General features: G+C 39.2%; 1 protein-coding gene across 2 annotated transcripts in view; it reads right to left on the reverse strand.

Annotated features, from left to right (window-relative positions):
* Positions 1–24,946, reverse strand: part of LOC126187289 (2-aminoadipate transaminase) — a 66,212-nt gene that overhangs the window by 5,673 nt on the left and 35,593 nt on the right. For both annotated transcript variants that reach the window (XM_049928291.1, XM_049928283.1), the window contains 3 exons: positions 21,803–21,964; positions 12,874–13,126; positions 5,548–5,662 (listed from right to left, as the gene is read on the reverse strand). In XM_049928291.1, coding sequence (XP_049784248.1) covers positions 5,548–5,662; positions 12,874–13,126; positions 21,803–21,964 — 530 coding nt within the window. The remainder of the gene's footprint in view (positions 1–5,547; positions 5,663–12,873; positions 13,127–21,802; positions 21,965–24,946) is intronic.

Here is a 24,946-nt window from a genome sequence, read left to right on the forward strand (position 1 = left end):
AAATGTGCAACAACAGCTGTGGATTACATGAATATTACAAGGTGTACAACTTTGCTTCCGCCATTTGCCGATAGGTGGTGACAACGGTAAGTAGCAGTCGAAAGAAAAAGATCGCAGATGTCAGGCATTTAGCTTGGACCTCTGTCAACATAACCTCATTCAAACATTAGTTGAGTTGTGTCTGCATCATTGATTGAAAATGTCAGTTTACGAGCCTAATTCTCATCATTTGTGGGAGGTGTTACTGTTTTGTTTCAATATGAAGAAAACAGTGGCCAAGTCTCATCAAATGCTCTCAAGTACGTATGGTAAGGGCGCTATTAGTGAAAGAGAATGTTGTGAGTGGTTTCAACACTTCAAGAATGGTGATTTTAACGTCATAGACCAGCATAATGGTGGAAGAGAGAATGTTTTTGAAGTTGCAGAATTGGAGACATTGCCGACTGAAGACTCGCATCAAACTCAAGAAGAATGGGCACGATTAGTGGAAGTTACACAGTAAACCATTTCAAAATGTCTCAAGGCAATAGGCATGATTCAGAAAGAAGGAACTTGGATCTCGTGTGAGCTGAAACCAAGAGACGTTGAACGGCGTTTGTGTGTTTGTGAATAGTTGCTTCAGAGGCAAAAACAGAAGGGATTTCTGCATCATATTGTGACGGGGGATGAAAAATGAGTTCATTACAATAATCTTAAATGCAAAAAATCATGGGGATATCCTGGCCATGCTTCCACATCGACAGCCAAACCGAATATTCATGGCTCCAAGATCATGCTCTGCATTTGGTGGGTCCAGCTCAGCGCCGTGTAGTATGAGGTGTTAAAACCAAGGGAAAAAATCACAGGTGCTTGTTATTGAACACAATTAATGTGTTTGAGCAGAGCATTAAAAGACAAATGACCACAATACAGTGAGAGGCATGATAACGTGATTTTGCAGCACAACAACGCTCGACCCCACGTTGCAAAAGAGGTCAAAATGTACTTGGAAACGTTAAAATGAGAAGTCATACCCCACCCACCATATTCTCCAGATATTGCTCCCTCTGACTATTACCTGCTTACATCAATGGCGCATGGCCTGGCTGACCAACACTTCCGATCTCATGAAAAAGTCACAAATTGGATTGATTCATGGATCGCTTCAAAAGATGAACAATTTTTTCAATGCGGGATTCGTACACTGCCCGAAAGATGGGAGAAAGTAGCGGCCAGTGATGGAAAATACTCTGAATGATACATGTATAACCAATCTGTTTCATTAAAGCCCCAAATGTTGGGGAAAAAACGGTGGAAGCAAAGTTGTACACCTTGTATTTTGAACTACCTGTATGTATCCCTTCATGCTTGATGTCTTCCCCAACTGCAATGGCATCTTCCAACAGATTTTTGTGTTATAGTGCTACAGTGGTTTAAATAGTACGATTGTGAATTCTTGTATGTCTTGGCCACTAAATTCACCTAATATGAACCAGACAGAACACATCTGGCACAACTTAGGCACCAACTCCATGCCCAGAAACCACGGACTCATAATTTACAGGAATTGTGTGACATGTGCATAGACATCAGGTGCAACATACCTCCAAAAACCTACCGACAGTTGCTAAGTTCATTCTCTGCATAATCCATGCCATGCTGGACTCAAAAGGTGGATCAACACTACAAAGCAGGTGATAAATGTTTTGATTCACCTGTATATACATATTTCACAAGGCACCAAAAGGGTGTGGTTGAGAGTACCTTGTACCACAACTAGTCATTTCCTGTCCTGTTCCACTCACAAATAAAGCGAGGGAAAAATTACTATCTATATGCATCTGTACAAGACCCAATTTCTCACATCTTATCTTTGTGGTCCTTACATGAAATGTACGTTGGTGGCAGAAGAATTGTTCTGCAGTCAGCTTCAAATGTCAGTTCTCTAAATTTTCTCAAACACTGCCCCTCGAAAAAAAACATTGCCTTACCTCTGGGGATTCTCTTTTGAGTTCCCAAAGCATCTCTGTAATACTTGTATGTTTATCGAACCTACCAATAACAAATCCAGTAGCCCACCTCTGAATTGCCTCGATGTCTTTCATTAATCTGACCTGGTGTGTACTTTAGCTGTATTCAAAAATGGGTCACACTCGTGTTCTATATGTGATCTCCTTCACAAATGAATCACACTTTCCTAAAATTCCCCCAATAAACTGAACTCTACCATTCACCTTCCCTACTACAGCCCTTACATGCTTATTCCATTTCATATACCTTTGTGACATGACGCTTACTTATTTAATCAACATGAGTGTGTCAAGCAGCACATTACTAATACTGTGTTTGAACTTTACAGGTTTGTTTTTTCTACTCATCTGCATTAACTCACATTTTTCTACATTTAGAACTACCTGTCATTCATCACATCAATTAGATATTTTGTCTATGTCATCTTGCATCCTCTTGAAGTCACTCAATGATGACACCCTCCCGCACATCACAGTATCATCAGCAAACAGTTATGTCATCTTGTCTTCTCCTGAAGTCACTCAATGATGACACCCTCTCGCACATCACAGTATCTTCAACGAACAGTTATGTCACATTGCCTTCTCCTGAAGTCACTCAATGATGACACCCTCTCGCACATCACAGTATCATCAGCAAACAGCCCTGCACTGCTGCTCATCCTATTCATCAGGTAATTCATTATATCGAGAATAACAGCAGTCCTATCACACTTCCCTGAGCTCTCCTGACAATACCCTTGTGCCCGCCGAACACTCACAATTGAGGACAACATAATGGGTTCTATTACTTAAGTTTTTGAACCACTCATAAATCTGGAAACCTACACTGTATGCTCATATCTTTGTTAACAGTCTGCTGTGGGGCACTGAGTCAAACACTTGTCAGAAATCTATACAGAATCTGCCTGTTGCCCTTCACCCATAGTTCGCAGTATATCTTGTGAGAAAAGGGCAAGCCAAGTTTCGCCTTTTCGGTTTCAGGGAAATTTAATATATTCAAACTGAGAATATGCTCAAGAATTCTGCAACAAACTGACATTAAGGATATTTTTCTGTAACTTTGCAGGTCTCTCTCTTAGCCTTGTGCACTTTTTTTTCAGTCACTTGGGAATTTGTGCTGGGCAAGAGACTCATAATAAATAGAAGCTAAGTGAGGGGGGGGGGGGGGAGGGGGGGAGGCTAATCTAATGTCTTGGAGTACTTTGGAAAAGCAAATTGGGATTCCACCTGGACCTGATGACTTATTTGTTTTCAACTCTTGCAGTTGCTTTTCTATGCCAGGAATGTCTATTACCATGTCCTCATAAGGGATTCTGTGATGGTCTAACAACAATATGTCTGTATGATCCTCCTACATGAACAACTTCTTAAATATGAAATTTTGTGTTGTAAAACTCATTCCAGTATGAAATGGAGCTGCTTTTACATTTGCAGGAGACCTGTAACATTGATATCTGAAAAAACGGTAGAATTTGCAGTCTTATAGTGTCACTGAAACAACTTTGTGATTGCGTTTCACTGAACTGAGCAATGGGGGCTGTGCATGTGCCAATTACAGTCATCTCTTGGGTTCCACATTTCACTGTGTTGCCTGTTCTGAACAACAACAGGCAGTAGATACATGCTCCAAGGTGCAAGAGTGGGCCAGGCAAGGCAGGCTCCAAGGGGTTCTTGTGTTTTATGGTTTGTGCACAACTGTTGACTACATGGATAGGTGTCACAATGTGTACAAGCCCAGAAACCCCACTCTCCACCAAATACATTTGTCAACTGCAAAGTTATTTTAATTGAAGTGCAATCACTTTTCAGTTTATTTGAACATGTGTCTGTTTCCAGCTTTACAGCCATCATCAGATCTTACAAAAGCAATGACATGGTCATAAACTAAACTCAGTCAGTTAAATCTGTTCAAATAAATTACAATGTAACTAAGCCTGAATTATACAGTTTACTCATTCCAATATATACCTTCATTATAATGACACAATTTACAATTGTTTTAGAAATGGAATACCACTCTGGTGTCATTGTTGACTGTGATGGTGTCTTTGCTAAGGTGCCAGGCATAATGCGAACAAAGAATTTTCAGTACATCAACAGTGAGAAAACATAAAATAATTAAGTTCTGGTAAATAGTGCAAAGTAATTTTAAGGGTAAAACACTGCTATCACTTGGCTGTCCAATGGAATTTTGTTGAATATTACAAAAAAAAAAATGGTTCAAATGGCTCTGAGCACTATGGGACTTAACACCTATGGTCATGAGTCCCCTAGAACTTAGCACTACTTAAACCTAACTAACCTAAGCACAGCACACAACACCCAGTCATCACGAGAATATTACATGCTAGAAAGAACGCACACTTGACATTTCCAGGGTTATGTGCGATGTGTGTTCCAGATTTGTGTCAATTTAATGAATTATGTGGAAGTACATTGCCCTATTTCTGGTCTCAATAATGGTTTGGCATGTGCCAGCATGCAACAAGTTTTGTGCAGTAGTACATGTCAGAGTGAGCCGCTGTGGGACAAGTCTTGCATGCTGGAGTGTTTATTGTGTAGTATGATATGTATTGCGTGCACGGTTGTGTGTACAGCAGTGGCACACAGTCATTAAAGAAATTAATAATTGTCACAATGATGCTTTGTAGAACAAATAAAATACCCAGTCTCTGTTCTGTATATGTTACTTACAGAGTTAATGTGCGACAGACACAGAGCTTGCTGAATCTGGCAGTATAGCCTCCTACCAACAAAGGTTATGGTCTCACTCCATATGCACCCCACACATTAAAAAAAATGAGGGGGGGGGGGGGGGGGGGCACAAGCGACAGGAAAGGGTAATAGGGCAACAACTTAAAAGCTTTATATTACTAATATGAGAAAAATGGAAAATCCAGGATGGACTATAACAATATTATCTCCCCTGCCCTCCGTCTAACCTCCCAACTCCACCTAGCTGGCCTATTCTCTCTCCGTCTCATACCTGCACATTCTCCTGCAACACTTCAGCATGCTCACCTCTACCCTGCTATCCTGCTATCCCCCCCCCCCCCCCCCCCAGCCTCCTCCTTATGTCTACCCACTTGCCTCTCCCATCATGCATTGCTCCTGCTGCTTGCAGTCTGGCTTCAGGTGCCAGAGACTGTGGTCATGTGTGTGCAAGTTGCATTTGTGTGAGAGCACGTGCAAGTGTGTGTGTGTGTGTGTGTGTGTGTGTGTGTGTGTGTGTTTGACAAGAGCCTTGTAGGCCAAAAGCTTATTTTGTGACAGTCTTTTTGTAATGCCTATTTGTGACTCAGCATCTCCACTATATGGTGAGTAGCAACTGTCCTTTTCATAATATGAGCACAACATTTTTATATAATTTTTATTCAAGAAGTAAATTTTTTGTGATCTTATTTGTGATAAATGTTTTCAATAAAAGCAGTGATCATTAACAAATGTTTGGCATGCACAAATATCATTCTGAAAATTTAAAAATACTTTTAGTAATGAGATACTAATGTCTGATGGCTGATGAGAACATACTTACTTGAAAAGTCTTTTTCAGTACATTAAGATGACTCTTTAGAGTACCAAGTTTAATAGCACTTGTGATTAATCCCGCCATATACTGATTGACTCCTCCACCACTGACTAACACACCACTTGAAAACAGAAGAGAGACATGAAATAATAATATTGCAACTGACTAGAGTAAATTCTTACTGAAATTTCCCTTTCTTCTTTCCCATACAAAAACTTTTTGGGATTATCAAACATCAATGAGTCCTAAGATATGGTCATAATAAAATAGAGGGTGTTTCACAAAGAATGGCCCAATTTCAAACCTCCATATTTACTGATAAAAACATACTACAAACATGGAATAAATTGCAAAATACTCACAACATCTTAAAAGTTTTAGCTATGCTATTACAAATGCTTTGTGTGTCTAACAGCAGCAGCAGCACAAACATCTGGCTGATCTTCACTTCTTCTATGTCATGAGGTAAAGGGAATATGAACACACTTTCCTTCACATACACCCACAAGAAAAAAACACATGGGGTCACGTCTGATGACCTTGGAGGCTAAGAAAGCAAGGCAGTGTCTTGAGGTCCCATGCGCAATATCCAATGTTGGGGCAGTGTGTCAATGAGAAATTGACATATGCTGTTGTGCCAGTATGGAGGAACTCTGTCCTGTTGGAAAATAGTTGTCCGAGTCCTCCTGAAGTCATGGAAGAAGCCAATTCTGCAGCATTTTAAGATAGCTCGTCCCAGTTACTGTGTTTTACTCAAAAAAGAAGGGACCATATCCTTTTTCTATACGAAATGGCACAAAAAAAGAATCCCTTTAGGTGTCTCTTTTGTTCTCAATAATGTCACGAGGGTTCTGGAGTCCGCATATACATACGTTACATAGGTTTATTTAACTGCTGACATGAAATATTGCTTTGTCACTGAAAAGTAACTGTGGTAGAAATGTAACAATATTATCTCCCCTGCCTTCTGTCTAATCTCCTGACGGCACCTAGCTGGCCTATCCTCTCACCATCTCGTCCCTGCACATTCCCGAGCTTATAATTGTAGTCCGTATGGTTTATAAACCAAACGACGCCTTAACACTCATCAGATAGTCGTACGAGGCATCGCCAATTCCCCACTTTCATGGCAAGTATACTTTCTGGACTCTGCTTACACATTTGCTGAATTCTTTCCACTATGTCATCAGAAGTGTGAGGTCAATCTGGACTACCTTTACACAAACATGCTGTCTCTTGAAATTGGAAATACCAATGATGAATGTTTTTGGGTGTAGGTGGATCACTGCCAAAATGCTGATGAGAAGCACGTTGGACTGAAATAAACAGACTCTTCGCAAACTGCAGCATACAAAACACCTTCTGTTGAGTGGATGCTATCTAACTTCTCACTGCAACCTGAGACGACACATTTCCCATGTCCCATTTTCCATGTTTCATATTTATTACTGTCCAAATCAGATCATTCTTTTTGAAACACCTTACATAGTGGAGAGTGCATATATCATATTAAAATTACAACTAAGGTATTCACAACACATTTTGAGACACTCCAAAACAATTCCTGCCTTTAGTTTGAAAACGTGTCGAGTCGAAAGTTTGCAGCCTTCTCAATCAAATATACTATGTATGGCATAAAGGTTGACTCAATGCCAAATGGCAATATAGACAAGATACGTAATCACTATAGGGAATGGTCACGTTAATCCCAGGCTCATCTCCAGAAACGCTCAGGCCCAAGCTGATACCAGTGTTGAGTTTTTGCACTGTTCATGTGTCATTAATCAAACTCTGTGGGCACTGGCAGGTTAGAGTATTGCTTGCAGGGCTGTCACAGACCTTGCTAAGACATACAAGTTTCTGTGTCATCATAATTCCAGCCCAGGTGAAGTAATATCTGAAGTGGTGGGCTGAGAGAATTCAGGCAATGGCTTGAAGCCATGGGACAAGCCCAGCTATTACTGTACCTGCGTCTTGCTACATGGAATTTGGAGGAATAAACCATAACACATACCTCAGAAATCCAACAGCTTTCACTATATTTTATTTATTAACAATAAACTGCAGAACTTTAGGATCTGCAGTCCGGTTAGTGGAGTGGCAAGAGGAGATAAATGACATCAACTGTAATATAGGGAGATTATCATTAGTACAATAAAATTATATGTAGAAATCTGGTCACATGTTTTATTACAGAGAAACAGAGCACTGAGGAAATTCAGTGTCAAATTGTAAACAATATCACAGATATCGAAGGAATCTAATAGAACAGCAACACCTATTTTAAAAATAAATAAAAGATCTACCATGGAAACTTGTACCACCTTTCCTTTGTTTTGATGAGTAGGCAGAAGCTATATGCGAAAATGTACAGATGGTGATAAATGACACAAAAATCCCACTACAGGATGAGGGGCGATTTCATTGCAAAAGAAGGATAAAAGCTAAAGAATGCTTCCACAATATTTAACTCAAATTAGTGCAATTTGTAGAATTAGCTCTTCAGATGATAAATATAAAATTGGACCCAGAGAGAACCAAATGGAATTTAAAATGAAACTAACTATATCCTACCATCTAATAAATTGTACAGGATGTGACAGTCTTAAACCACTATAGTACTCTGAGTTATTTTAAGACTTGTAAGATGCAGAAAAAAGATACTTACAAAGCATGAAAGAAAAAGACTGATTATGCAGGAAATCACAAATGTCGATTATATAAATTGATTTATGAATATGAAGGTATACTGGACTATAAATATGAATATGAAGGTATACTGGACTATATCAAACAACATGTTCAGCATCTTGTAAAAGCAGACAAAAGATGTTGCAGATGCAAAGACAGTACAAGAAAAGAAAACTGTCAAATGGAACAAGGCACTTACTAAAGAGACTTTCTGCCAAATAATTGTAAGAACAAGCTAGAATACACTGAATCAAATAAAACTATTCAAAAATATTTCACGAGGATGTGGAAGTGACAATTCAAATATGAGACAATATTGAAACCAATGAAAGTAAAGTGAAGACAAAACAGGATTGCATGTTGGGTGGTCAACATTTCTTCAATTGAGTAATTAAGAACAGAGAGACAATTGTTCAAGCATTCCAAACAAAATTGTTAAGGCTTTCGTGGCCACTTGTTGACAAACTGCCTATTGGCTTCTGTCTCGGGTTCTTCGGCCGACGTTCATCTAATGATTTTTCTGGCGTTTCGCCAGCACGAGTGGCTTGCATTGTCAAAGCTTCACCCTCCATTGCCGGTGGTGAACTGGTGGCGAGCTCACGGCCGCAGACTATATGTACCTGGCGCGCCAACGTCCGAGGGCTTCTTCGCGGTCATTTCCGGTGCGGTTCTCCTCTTGCTACCTGCGACGGTTGTTCGCTGCAGTACGGGAAGCCAGGATCCGTTTACCTTAAGGCTTTCCTCTTTCTTGTTGAAACTGTTCGCGTGTTTTTGGATTTCTACAGCTTCTCTGAACAAGCACGTGTGATAGTGCTTCTCTATAGCCAGAACTTCAGTGTCGGCGAATTTTATTACGTGGTCGGTCTCATTCAGTGCATGCTCTGCCACGGCCGATTTCTCCACCTGCCCCAACCTGCAATGTTGCTTATGCTCTTTGATCCTGGTGTTAATGGATCGTCCAGTCATTCCGACATAAACTTTTCCGCATGTGCAAGGTATACGATATATTCCCGACATTGCAAGTGGGTCTCTTTTCCTCCTTCACCGATCTAACACTTGGCCTCTCTGCTCCAGCCACACGTGGGAAAGACCGACACATACATTAAGGACTCAGGACATTTCATTGAGAAGCTGAAGAAACTGAAACTTGCACCAAACGAGATCCTGGTCAGTTTTGATGTTGTTTCGTTATTTACGAAAGTGCCACTCAGCGACGCTCTGGAGCACATCGGTTCCATGTTCCCGCAAGACATCAAAAAGCTCTTCCACGCATGTCTCACCACGAGCTATTTCACGTGGAATGGCGATTTCTACGAACAGCTGCAAGGCGTCGCCATGGGTAGTCCTCTCAGTCCAGTGGTGGCCAACTTCTTCATGGAACAAGTCGAAGCACAGGCACTGGACTCGGCGACTTGCAAACCTAAGGTGTGGTACAGGTACGTCGATGATACTTTCGTGGTGTGGAGCCATGGTGAAGAACAGCTCGGTGAATTCCTGAGACACTTGAACAGCCTCCATGCCAACATAACATTTACCATGGAAGTAGAAAAGGACAAGAAACTGCCATATCTAGATGTGCTGGTCACAAGGGACGGCGAAAACCTGGGACACAGCGTGTATCGAAAACCGACACACACAGACCGATACCTGCACAAACTGTCAAACCACCACCTGAGCCAGAAAAGAGGCATGATTAGTACGCTCGTAATGAGAGCAGGACGAATATGTGAGCCTCAACACCTCAAACGAGAAATGCAACACCTGGAAACTGTTCTGAGGAGCAATGGGTATTCCACAAATTACATTAGAAGTGTAACAGAGCCAAACACTCGGCGAAGTAAGGAACCAGAAAAAGAAATGTCGGGTATGGCCTTTCTGCCATACATTCCCAGAGTGACGGACAGAATCGGCCGTATATTGCGCAAACACAGCGTAAAGACGATTTTCAAACCGACAAGGAAGATCAAAGAGTGTCTTAGATCGGCGAAGGAGAAAAGAGACCCACTTGCAATGTCGGGAATATATCGTATACCTTGCACACGCGGAAAAGTTTATGTCGGAATGACTGGACGATCCATTAACACCAGGATCAAAGAGCATAAGCGACATTGCAGGTTGGGGCAGGTGGAGAAATCGGCCGTGGCAGAGCACGCATTGAATGAGACCGACCACGTAATAAAATTCGCTGACACAGAAGTTCTGGCTGTAGAGAAGCACTATCACACACGCTTGTTCAGAGAAGCTGTAGAAATCCAAAAACACGCGAACAGTTTCAACAAGAAAGAGGAAAGCCTTAAGGTAAACGGATCTTGGCTTCCCGTACTGCAGCGAACGACCGTCGCAGGTAGCAAGAGGAGAACCGCACCGGAAATGACCGCGGAGAAGCCCTCGGACGTTGGTGCGCCAGGTACATATAGTCTGCGGCCGCGAGCTCGCCTCCAGTTCACCACCGGCAATGGAGGGTGAAGCTTTGACAATGCCACCCACTCGTGCTCGCGAAACGTCAGAAAAATCATTAGATGAACGTCGGCCGAAGAACCCGAGACAGAAGCCAATAGGCATTCCAAAATTTCTTTGAATGTCTGACTAATCCAAGATATGAACCAGAAACAAAGATAATCAATAATAATAATAATAATAAGACATTCTGGAAATAATGCTAGATGGAGTGTATAAGGCATTTGAGCCTTGAGTTGGTGTTTCAGTAGAAACAGTTAAAGACATAATAAAGGATAGGCAGAAGACATTAAGGAACTACAGACCCTACAGCCTTTCCTCCATCGTGTTCAACATATTCATGTAATCTATCAACAACAACATGAAAAAAATTAATCCAGCAAATGAGCAAGCTGACTGTAGATAAGGATATAACAAAATGGACCATTTGTAAGTCACAACTGAAATTACCACTACTTGGGCTTCATCAATTCTGAGACAGAGTTTCATTCAGTTTCAACAAAATCTGCACGAACATCCCTTAATAATATTAGTATACAGAAGAATACTTATGACAGTGCTTCACAGATTCCATCAGACTTAATCAGGATAGTGAGAAATTCAGAACTGAAAGAAAAGTCCAGTCAGTTTCACTGAAACAATAAGGCTATTTTCCTATGCTACAAATATAGCTCAGATTACTGTTATTCTGATTGATTATAACATTTAAATAGCATTTATGGTCAATATTCTCACAAAATGTGTTATTTTTATGTAATTAAAGTTCAAAAAACATTAAATATGAAGATTTGGCCACGTGATTGAAAACACACTTATTGGCTGATGCTTTGATGACGTTTCAGAGGCAACGTGTTTAGGACAACTGTGACAAATCACTTCACCAAAGACAGCCAATACCACTATCGGGGTAACCTGAGTTGGGGAAGAAGAAGAAGAAGAAGAAGAAAATTATTGCTTGCAATGACAGAAGCAGTGGACACAGAAAACCCACTAAAGAAATTGGAGAAGATGACTATTTCATTGCAATCCATAGCATTAAACCACCTCAAAATAATTTTGCATTCAGGATATGTTGAGCTTGGCTATAGTCAGTATTGTGAAAACTACATATGCAACTTCAAGACAATACATTCAGTTGTATTGCAAAACACAATAAAACAACAGCAGAGAATTTATTTATTTCAGTTATATACGAAGTGCATAAAGATTTATTGGAAACTGATAACTCAGAAATTGAGCATTAGAATTTTGAAGTCACTTTGAAGTCACTTAGAAGAATAAATTTTACAATGACTTAACAAATTTTTAATTTCAGCAGCTCATAAAGCTGTACTATCAGACATTTTTGTTTTATTATAAAGAACCTAAGGGCAAGGTTAGTGACCAGAAGTTTCATCGTAACTTTAGTACAAGAAATTTTAACACTTCAACAGTGTATTTAAAACTTTGCTTCCAGAAACATGAAGGAAGAACATGCAGTCTGAATTCAATTACAGAAGTTTTATTAATTTAGATTAAAAATTAATTTAAAACAATTTTTGAAGAAACAGATTTTAGCAAAAAAATGTGATTGGCAAAAGGATGTAATATTTACAGAAGACACAGCTAAGAAGCAAATTGTGGCTCATAAAATGAACTTTCGGTGTTCTGTAATTGTAAAATAAAAGCAAATGTAACTGACTGAGGACCAGATCAATCTGGATGGTGGTTTCTGGCTGGGTACCACCTGCCATTAGGAAACTTAATGCTCTGTGTAATTATCTTTCAGTGATTTTAACAAAAACAAATAATCAGTCTGATACTGATAAGATGAGCTTCACATCAGAATGCACTTGGAGAAACAGAGACTTGCAACAGAAGTGCAGGTGCTCAATTAACACCACTCAATGGTCTTCAAATACTTTACATCATAAAAGTGCCTGCATGGCATTAAATAGAGAAGCTGGATATTGTTTTGCCAGCGTAAACCTGAAGATAGAGACGCTACAATGACATTTTAGGGCAGCAAGTTACAGATATCTTGCAATCCTCTGAAGATTTCATGGAACAAGCTATACTGTAAGGAAAGCTTTAAGTGCTTATAAACTGTTAACACAAACACATTTTTATTGTTTCAACTGCTAAATCTAACAAAAGAAATGTCATACTGTATTCCAAATAAAATGAGATGCTGTGGAAACTTACGATTCTCGTAAGATGTTTGTCAGTCTAGGTGGAGCTTCAAGCCAGCCAACTCTCAGTGCTGGAGCCATAATCTTAGAAATACTGCAGTTTGATATAACATGGCCTCCCCCATAACCATCCATTTCAGTATCATAAGCAAACAATCTTTTAGGAGGATACTCTTTACTGCCATAATATAGTAAGTTATATACATCATCACAGGCAATAAGTATGTCCAGTTCTCGTGCCATATGTATTAAGGATTGACTGCAGCCTGTGCAAAAGAAATATACCAGAAAACATAAAACACCATTCTAACTTCTCATCAAGCTTTGCTTCCCTGTCAGTAATTTATGAACAGAGAATTTTCCACTTATGTTGATAAAATCTGTTATAGTTCATTGACAAAATTCTATAACCACTGACACTCCTTGACATAAAAAGCAGCTAAGCAAAACTTCTGACTAACTGTTTGAAAACTGGCACTATTTGTTACAGTTTCAGACTTGTAATTCATGATATGTTTTTATTGAGGAATCGCTTAATACATCTGGAACATTGCTGTCTCAACACTACTCTTCATTCAAGAGTAAACTTTTCAATTATTAATTTAATTGGATAGGTAAAAAATCTACTCACCAAGTGGCAGCAGAACATAGACATAAAAGAAGGTTGTAATCAAGCAAGCTTTTCGAGCCAGTGGCTCCTTCTTCAGGAAGAAGGGTTGAAGGGGAATGAAGAGGGGTGAAGGAAAAGGACTAGAGAGGTCTAGTAAAAGGGATGGATTTTGGGAAAGTCACCCAAAAAGACTCCCCAGACCCGTGGTTCTGGGTGACTTTCCTGAAATCTACCCCTTTTCCTAGACCTCTAGTCCTTTTCCTTCACCTCTCTTCCTTCCCTGTCAACCCTTCTGCCTGAAGAAGGAGCCACTGCCTCCAAAAGCTTGCCTCATTAAAACCTTCTTTTATGTGTGTGTTCTGCCACCATTTGGTGACTACATTTCTTATCTGTCCAATTAAATTAGTCTGTCAAAAATTGATTCTTTTCAGTTATTAGTTTTCCAATACCTGTAAACATCATATTTATCATTAAAGCCTATCTTTTATGTTTCACTTTTATAATAAATCAATAACAACAACAACAACAACAACAACAACAACAACAACAACAATTGGAAGAAATATGTTCTAACCTTGTTAAATAGCTTTGGCGTTTTGTTTTATGCTTTCCAAGACACAGGGACTGAAAAATTCAAAATCACACAAAATGAAAAAAAATCTTATTTGAAAGATAAAAATGATAATTTATTGTGCACTATCTTGTATTCATTTTATTGATGGTAATTAAGTGGGAAACTTTAATATAAATGATCCATGTGAAAAAATATAGTTAAAAATAAGAATGTAAAAAGTCAGCTTTAGTTTTTCCAATAAAATTTTGATTTAAACTGGAAGCTTCTAGGTATTCTAACTTTTTCTGCATTCTTATTTTCAACTAAATTTCTTTATTCTTTATCTGTATGTTAAGTCTGAAATATGTGCTGACTGTATCTCAGTTGCTTGTTAGCTGTCAAATACACAACAAGTAAGTAACTTGTTTCATGCCAATTATCTCAGTTTTTCTCAAGGTCTCAAGGATGCGACATGATTGTTGCTTGTTTCAGATACTTTCTTGTCTTGCAGAGCTCTTCTGTTGTGAGTTATTATGATGAGAAATAAATATTTAGTTCTACATTGTATGGAGAAAAATAAGTATTTTGTGAACTGTTTTTAGAAGGTGTCTGTATGGAGAAATACTCAAGGCCAGACTCAGCATGAATGAGCCTACACAGGAACTTCAAGTTTGCATCACTGCAGATGTGTACCAAAACTTAACATTCTTTCACAACACTTTTAGATACATAAATCATATTTGGAAAGTTGAGATGTTATTGGTTTGCTGAACTGGGAGTTCATATCTCTGATACAAACTTGAAAAGTATAGAGTCATCATTATACTGTGTGCCAGGCAGTCAAAAATATTTTAGAGACTTTGTCACTTTTTTTTTTTTTTTTTTTTTTTTTTTTTTTAATTTCATACTATTGCTTCCCATTAGGACTATCAAACACACTCCAAGCACCAGTCTCTACAGTGTCTATATGCCAAGAACTGTGTAAAGCTGCCACTGTGCCACATATTTTTTTAGTTGCTGAAGTTAGAATCATTTCACCCTTCCAGCCCCTCTGCTGCACACACTGCATACCCATGCTACCGACTAGCCAATGGGGAGATGTGAGGGGAGTGGGAGGTCGTGGAGAGCAAAGCACAGAGGTGACTCTCTCTTAGTATCCAGCTTTCAAGTAGCACAGATGACACTCTTAGGAGATAGAGCCTCCAGCTCTATGTTCCATGGCCGGTCTCCACCAGAACTTGATGTAAAACGCCATATCTCTATCTTCCTATTCAATTGTATTTTGGTTCAAATCTCCTAGACTGGCATCCAGCCTGTAATTTCCTCCCAAAATAGCCATTCTGGACACCCACTTTCATGTCTGACACCTCAGTGTCTCGTGCACTGTAATGTTCATTTAGTCTGGAAAGCTATAAAAGTCCATTATGCATATATATCATGGATCTGCTACTGCTACACCTGCATTAATTGTGGCAGCAGCTTCAGAATGTGTATTTTACTAGGAAAAGGGTAACATGTGAGACTAGCAGCTAGAAAGTGAGTAATGGAAAGGTCTGCAATGGACCCATATGAAATTTATAGCTCCTTCTGATTTGTTGTGGAACTTGTGAGTGGAGATAATACAACCACTGTATATGTCCAAAGTAGGAGATGAGACGACCTCACTCTATTTATGAAATGTGTGTGAAACCTAAACAGACTACACCTTGAAACTTCTAACAGGCTCTGAAAAAACCATTGTCTTTCTTTAAGGAAAAGGGACCTGTGTAACCTATAATGGACTATTGTGTCTTGTTGTACCATTCTCAAATATCTTTTCACAGTTTTCCTCCACTGGCCTTTACATTACCTTGCCCTGTCTAACTAGCAATGTAAGAAAATGCTAGAATAGAATCGCATTGGTAGTATGTGTTCACTAATGTATCCATTTTTCTCTACATTTACATACTTATTCTACAAGGCATCATGTGGTGCATGGCAGAGGTCACCTTGCATCACTACTAGTCATTACCTTTCTTGCTCCATTTGCAAACAGAGTAAAGAAAAAATGACTGTCTAAAAGCCTTTGTAAGAGCCCTAATTACTAACATCTTATCTTCGTGGTCTTTATTAGAAATGCACACTGGAAGCAGCAGCATCGTTCTGCAGCCAGCCTCGACCTCTGAATTTCTGCAATATTGCCTTATGAAAAGAGCATCTTCTCTCCAGGAATTCTCTTTTGAGTTCATGAAGCATCTCCGTTATGCTTGCATGCTGCTTGAAACAACTGTTGACAAATCTAGCAGCACGCCTCTGAATTGATTTGATATCTTCCTTTAATCTGACCTGGTGCAGATCTCAAATACTCTAGCAGTACTCAACCCTGGGTCACACTGGTGTTCTGTATGCCAACACCTTTATGGATGAGCTACATTTTCCCAAAATTCGCCAAGTAAAGTGAAGTCAAGTATTCGCCCTCCCTACTACCGTCCTGATGTGCTCACCCCATTTCATACCACATTGTAACATAACGTCTAGATATTTAAGTGATGTGACTGTGTCACACAGCATCCTGCTAATGCTATATTTAAACATTATAGGATTGTTTTCCCCCCTCATCCATCCCCCCCCTCATCCACATTAACTTACTTTTTCCTACATTTACAGGAAGCTACCATTCATCACACCAATTAGAAATACTGTGTCATACTGTACACACCTAAAATCACTCAATGACAACACCTTCCCATACATCAGCAAACAGCTATAAATTACTGCTCACCCTGTCCTTCAGATCTTTTATGTATATAGAGAATAAGAGCAAGTTCTATCACACTTACCAGGGGCACTCTTGATGATTCCTCGTCTCTAATGAGTACTCACCACCGAGGGCAATGTACTGGATTTTGTAACTTAAAAAGTCTTCGAGCCACTCTCATATCTTAGAACCCAAACTGAATGCTCGCACCTTCACCAACAGCGAACACGGTCAAGTTTCACACAAGCAACACTTTCTGAATTCACACTGATTTGTTAACAGAAGCTTTCCGTCTCAAGGAAATGCATTATATTCGAACTCGGGATGTGTTCGAGAATTCTGCAGCAAACTGATGTTAAGGATATTTGTCTATAATAATATGGGTCCAATCTTTTACCTTTCTTATATGCAGGAGTCACCTGCCCATTTTTCCATTCACTTGGAACTTTTTGCTGTGTGAGATATTCACGATAAGTAAGGGGCCAGTGTCAAAGAGCTCTCTGCAAAATCTGACAGGGATTCCATCTGGACCTGTTATTTATTAGTTTTCAACTCTTTCAGTTGCTTCTCTATGTCACGGATGCCCGTATCTATATCCATCCTATATGTGAGAATCTGTATGGGAATGAAACAATGGTACGTCAGTACAATCCTCTTGCATAAATGATTTCTAAAATGTGAAATTTAAACTTCACCTTTCTTTTTGCTGTCTTCTGTGGCCACCACAGACTGGTCGACAAGCAACTGGATAGAAGCCTTCAACCTGCCTAGTGATTTTATGTGTGTCCAGAATCTTATTGGTTTCTCAGCAAGATCTTTCACTAAGGTACGATCGTGGAAGATGGTGTAGACTTCACACCTTCATTATCTTACATAGGCAGAATTTAATAGAAATTTGTGCCTATCAACATTTGTGCATTCTTTTTGAATCAAGAGGGCAACAATGTCCATTTTGTCAGTATTTTCCCAATCTGAGTATTAAATCACAAAGTATCCTTTCCATCCTTAATCCATTTACTTGTCATATAGTATGTCTTCAGAGTGTGATGTACAATCATTTTAAACTGATCATACTGGAGCTAACTGATGTCAATTTGTTGTCTAAGTGAGATGCTAATAACTGCTTATCTGCTTTTTCTGGCATAAATACTCTCTTAGCCATCTTGACAGATTTGTTAATTTTTTAGTACCTATCATCACTATGATTACATCCTGATAACTAATCCCTGTCTCTATACTAACACTGTCGATAGTGTCAGGCTGTTTGCAGCCAAAACGTCTGTGTATGTATCATCCAACTAGTTGTTCAAGGCAGTTTTTGGAAGATGTGTTCAAAAGTAATTCACAAGACTGTCTTTCCATACCATCTACAGTAAATCCATAGACATGCCTGTCTATACTCAGTAACCAGCAACTAATACTGCATGATCTGGGTATTAACACACTACTGAGCATAGATTTTTCTCGAATGATTCTACAACTGTTATGGTGAAATCACGTGGCAGATAAACACATCCAATAATTAACTTGAGCTCACCTAGGCCTGTTAATGGTGTCCAGATAATTTCAAAGTCCAATTCAATTTCAAACTAAGTGCACACAATATCTTTGGTGACAGCTGTAATGCTCCTCCTCTTATAATGTCTAACCTGTCTTTTCAATGTAAGTTCCACACCTTGCTACAGACGAGGGTCACTCCAAAAGAAATGCACACTATTTTTGTAAAAATACAGTTTTCATTCTGCATGAGTGAAAGTTTTACAGTGTATAGATACATCCTTCCTGCTTGTTTTCAAACTTAGTTCAACCTGTTCCCGTGAGTGGCGCCGTCACAGCATGTCTTCAAGATGGCTGCTGCACTTGACGTTCGTCAGAAGCAACATGCTGTCATAGAATTCCTGTGCTGTGAAAATGAGACAGTAGGAAACATTCACAAGAGGTTGAAAAAGGTGTATGGAGATGCTGCTTTCGATCACAGCACAGTTAGTCGGTGGGCAAGCAGGTTACTTGATGAAAGCGGGCACGGCAATATTGAGGATTGTCCTCGCAGCGGCAGACCTCGTACTGCACACACTCCAGACAATGTGCAGAGAGTTAACAAATTGGTGACAGCTGACAGACACATCACAGTGAACAAATTGTCACACTACGTTGGGATGGAGGAAGGAAGTGTTTGCAGAATACTGAAAGTGTTGGCGTTGAAAAAGGTTTGTGCCAGGTGGGTTCCCAGGATGTTGACAGTGGCTCACAAAGAAACAAGAAAAACGGTATGCAGCGAACTTTTGGAACAGTACGAGAATGGTGGAGATGAATTTCTTGGAAGAATTGTGACAGGTGATGAAACATGGCTCCATCATTTTTCACCAGAGACGAAGAGGCAATCAATGGAGTGGCATCATGAAAATTCACCCAAGAAAAAAAAATTCGAAACCACACCTTCTGCTGGAAAAGTTATGGCTACAGTGTTTTCCATTCTGAAGGACTCTTGCTTGTGGACATCATGCCAAGTGGAACCACCATAAATTCTGATGCATATGTGACGACACTGAAGAAACTTCAAGCTCGACTGAGTCATGTTCGACCACATCAGCAAAAGTAGGATGTTTTGCTGTCGTACAACAATGCACGGCCACATGTCAGTCAAAAAACCATGGAAGCAATCACAAAACTCGGATGGACAACACTGAAACACTCACCTTACAGTCCTGACCTGGCTCCATGTAACTATCATCTCTTTGGGAACCTGAAAGACTCTCTTCGTGGAACAAGGTTTGAAGGTCATGACTCCCTTGTGTACTCCCTTGTGCCGAACAGTGGCTCCAACAGGTTGGTCCAGAATTTTACCGTGTGGGTATACAGGTGCTGGTTCCAAGATGGCGTAAGGCAGTTGAGATGGATGGAAAATATGTCGAGAAATGAAAATATTGTTCCTACAGGATGTATCTACACACTGTAAAGCCTTCAAACATGTAGAATAAAAGATGGATTTAAAACAAAATAGTGTGCATTTCTTTTGGAGTGACCCTCGTATTTCAGAGTTTACCACTTCTGGTTTTGCCAGCTCTATTTCCAAAAATAATTTGAATGCGACAAATTTCCTGGAGGGCAGTACGCTCTGGAACTTTGTTATGAATACTTTGACAATTTACTGTTAGAATTTTAACAGGCTAAGTGTCTCTGCCCAAAAAGCCTCCATGCGCACCCCACAAGTACTCCACTACCTAAGTAGCTGCTTCTTTTGTGTTATGCACCCCAGACCTATCATCTACACCCCATAACTCAGGTCCAGAAATATGCACAAAATCAACAGAGACCTGGTTGAGAGCCTCCACTCAGCCCCAAACCAGAGGACTCCAATTGACTCTGGGTAAAATGCTACAAAATATAACTTCTGCTTGCACCATGATCCCCGCAAACTAGACCAGCAGTCTTCACCACTTCTGCCAGCCACCCATAGAAACAGAATATGTCCTCAGAACCCACGTGATAGGTGTCACTGGCACTGACATGAGCAACAACTTGCAAACTACTGCAACCTTCAAACTCTGTAGCCACAGGTAAGGCCTCCTCCATCTCTCACATGAAGCTCCCAGCTCCATCTCCCTTGGCTGACATACTGGGTGAACATTGGAATTCTTTCCGGACCTTGACACTCTTTCCCTAAGAGGACTCACAACGTGCTGAACACTGGAGCTACTGATAACTAGTAAACCTCTCCTCCCATGTGCCTGCTCTTTCTCCTAAAATTCTTCCAACAAACAGAAGTCGACCATTTGCCATTCCTACTACAATCCTTACATGCTTGTTCCATTTTATATTGCTTTGCAATATTATGTCTAGTTATTTAATCGATGTGACTGTCAAGCAGCACACCACTAATTCTGTATTTGATCATTACAAGATTGGTTTTCCAACTCATCTACATTAACATATATTTTCTCACATTTGGAGAATGCTGCCACTCTTCAAACCAGGTAGAAATCCTGTCTAGATCATCCTGTATTGCCCAACAGTCATTCAACAACTTAACTTTCCCCATACACTACAATGTCATCAGCAGTCACATACTGTTGCTCATCCTGTCTGTAAGATCGCTCCTCTATGGCAGAGGCTGGTCAAATGACCCAGTGCAACAGCAAATGACAGTTTCCTCACAAATGTTGAACTGGAGATACACCTCATTGACAGGTGTCATTACTGGCATTCATTTTGGGTTTCTTCACAGCATAGTGCTATTTTGAGGAGTTCAAATGGCTCTGAGCACTCTGGGACTTAACTGCTGAGGTCATCGGTCCCCTAGAACTTAGAATTACTTAAACCTAACTAACCTAAAGACATCACACACATCCATGCTCGAGGCAGGATTCAAACCTGTGACCGTACTGGTCGCGCGGTTCCAGACTGTAGCACCTAGAATCGCTCGGCCACACCGGCCGGCTTTTGAGGAGTTCATGCAAGCAGTTGACCAATTATTTTTGCCTTGGTCCCTACACCACTGTGCCATAAAGGCAATGCTGAGTCTTACACAACTACCATATTGCATAAGGCAGGCATCATCATATAATGAATCAAGTTCCCTAACCACTCTCTGGTAGAAAATGAACATGATCCAATTTTATTTGCTCTGCAGAAGTTACTTCAGACTGTGAAGGATTTTGTGGAAACTGGCAACAGTCACAAAAGCCTAAAAACTTACACTTGGCAAGCTGTTTAAAGCTGGAGGAGTGAGCAATATCTACCAAGAAAAATGAGTATGTAGTTTCTGCAATAAATACTGTGGATTAATCACTTAACATGTAATAATTTTGTAGAATGCTGGCTCACTGTTGTCACAACAAGTAGGAAATTTCAAATATAAAGAATGTTAAGGATGAAAATGGGAACTATCTTAGAGATTAAGATGCAAATTAAGAGAAAACAACATGTAAAACAACTGTGGAGAATTTATCATCTTATCCCACACTCTAAGATTTAATGCTCCTTATCACTTCAAATACACTTGACACTCAAATGATACAAAAAAAGAGAAAACTTTTACATACCTTCCGACATAGTTATGCCAGTAGGATTGTGAAATAGAGGGATAGTGTACAACACAGCCCAGAATGGTCTTTGCTCATCTGTCATCCATTTCCCTTTACTTTTTTCTTCAAGAGCAATTTTCTTAAATGCCTCTGTATCAACGCCATCGTTGTTCAAAGGAACTTTAACAATTCAAGTTAAATGTCATATGACTTTCAGGAAAGAAACTGTAAGAAAATTACTATGTCATTATGAATAAAAGATACTAACATTATACGTAATTGCATATGAATTTTTCTACAATAGGTTTCAGTTTACAACATTACGATATTAATACCACACACACACACGCACACACGCACACACACACGCACACACACACACACACAACAAATCGAGTGATAGTTGTGAGATGCAGTGCAGCTCTCAGAGCGGCCACACATCATCTCCACAGCCTTTATCATTTCTTTCTGTCTAATGCATTAGCCTTACTGTATTATACAAGATTTCCAAATTTGTGACCATTCGTGCTGCCTTTCTGTTTATAGTAACAAAGAGATAGAGGGGCTGGCCAGTACTTACCTCAGCTCAGTACAGCCAATAGATACACATAAAACAGAACCGAAAATTTACGTTCCTGAGTAGAATATCTTTGGCTTCCCTCTGACAACCATGCCTCCATCCTTGCTACCCTCCCTATTTTCCTTTCCCTGTTGCTTCATAACCTGGGTTGTGAGTAACTGAATCTCCTTTCCCTTCTTCCCTTTCTTTCCCCTCTCTCCTCCCCGATGAAGGAACATTTGTTCCGAAAACTAGGAACGTAAATTTTCAGTTCTGTTTTATGTGTATCTATCGGCTGTACTGAGCTGAGGTAAGTACTGGCCAGCCCCTATATCTCTTTGTTAGTATTTGTTTCACATCTTTATATGAGATTTTCCATTAATCATTTAGATCACCTTTCTGTTTATACGTTCAATATCCCCATTCAACCTATTTGGTATGCGTCCCACACACTTGAGCATTATTCTAAGATGGGACACCCAAGTATTTTGTCAGTAGACACCTTCGTAGACCAACTACAGTGTCCTGCCAAAGAACTGAAATCTGCCCTCTGCCTCCAGTACAACAGAGCCTATGTCCTCATTCCATCCATCAGGTCTAAAAATCTTTCTATATATTTCTTTTCAAATTATAGTAACGTTTCTTAATCATTATAGCTTCAAATCTATGTAATTATGCTGTCATTATAGTATTAATGGATTAAAATGCACTTTGAAGTTTTGTTGAACATTCTTTTCTTAAGATTTTGGTACACAGTAAAGTGTTCTCTTGGTTCACCAAGTACTCTGTCTTCTCCTCATTAGTACATAGTTCTGTTTCCTTGACAATTTTACATCATTCTGTTTCTTTTAGCCTTGAACTTCTTATCAACTCTATATCATCTGCATGGATGGTGTCTAGTAACAGTTTTATATTCTGCAGTTTGATTCCATTGGGGGTCAGGTTTCACAAATATTATACCAATCTTCTCTAAAATAAGGTTAAATTGAGTCTCCTTGACTTAGTCCAGTGTAAAACTTACCACTTTTTCTAGCAGTGTCTTTATTTAGCATAGAGTTTCTTCCATACATATATTAACTAATCTGAATAATTTTCAAAGTATTTCATGATGTGTCATTATGTTTAGAAGTGCCTGTCAGTGTATTCTGTCATAGCCGTATTGGGGGGTGGGGGGATAACAATGTGTGGACATCTGTATGAAATTCCTGAGCCTTCTGAGTTATTTTTGGCAGACTGTAGAATGATCCATTGTGGAACCGGTTTTGTATAAGCCAAGCTGGTAATCCCTAATCAGTTCTTCCATTTTGGGCACAAGTCTGCTCATAAGGCATATCAATAAGATTTTAGAAGTAACACTGAGTAATTCAATTACTCTAGTGTTATGACATACAAGAGAATCATTGTTTTAAAGTATGGGACAAATAGCAGTGGTTTTCCAATCTGTAGGAGATTTCTCTCACGTTTTTATATATTTGCTTGATCCCAGGAAGCTTGAAATTATAACATGCTTCATATAGTTTGTTATGGTATTTCTTTTTACACTACCTTAAAGCTCATTGTACTTCCCTGCAGATTTTATCATATCTTTCCTGTCTTTGATCCATGCTTCTTTTGTATTTCTTTTTTACAGCATTTTTAGTTTGTTAATACACTCTTTTTTTTCTACTGCTTTGCAACAGTTTGTGAATACTGATTGTGCATGCACTACATTTGTACAAATAGTCATTGTTGTTGCAGTATTTTTATGTTCCAATAAAGTAATGATTCAATTTTCTTTTCAGTATTTTATTTCACCCGCAGAACATTTTCATTCTAATTATGGACCTCTTCCATTTTTCATATTTTGTGCATTAATGGTTGGTTTGGGGAAGGAGACCAGACAGCGAGGTCATCGGTCTGTGCATTAATGCAATGTGAAACTTTTGTAAGTAATATTTCTGCAACAAAATTCTCAACTGCATAGCAAAAAGGTTGATAAACTCCAGCCATAAAAACAGTACGATTTACAGGTTACCTACGAAAAAATGAATTTGGAGTGATAAAAACAAGTTAAATATGTATATTATGCACTAGAATGTTAATGGTATAAATGCTGTGTTTTCAAACAAGAGTTATAAGGTAATGATTTTTAAATTATTCTTTCGAGAATAAACATGTAACTTATTTGTCTCAATGAATGTTGATTTGCAGAGGAAAAATTACAGATGACTAAAATTAGTAGGAAAATTCAAAACTCCAATGTAGTGAACAGATTTTGTACATAAAACAAATCACACAGAGCTTCAGACATACTTCTTTACTCAAATATTAATTACGACATGGGAAATGACAGAGTGTTTATATCTGAGAGACTCTGTGCAGAGTTAACCCCCACAATACCAAGTGTGGGGGAGGGGGGATTTACTTTATGCCCACCTTTTGAGAAAATTGTAATCTAGTCACTTACTTTATATTTTAAAATAATGAAAAAATATGTTAAACTTATTCTGAAAATTTAAGTCTCAGTAGCAGATGTCACTTTTTCCACTGAATGGCATACTCAATATTTCTAAGTTCAGGGTCTTACTTGCACATCAGCAGCTCTTTAAAAGGTATGTTGAAAG

This window comes from Schistocerca cancellata, chromosome 1 (assembly GCF_023864275.1).
Source record: "Schistocerca cancellata isolate TAMUIC-IGC-003103 chromosome 1, iqSchCanc2.1, whole genome shotgun sequence".
NCBI lineage: Eukaryota > Metazoa > Arthropoda > Insecta > Orthoptera > Acrididae > Schistocerca > Schistocerca cancellata.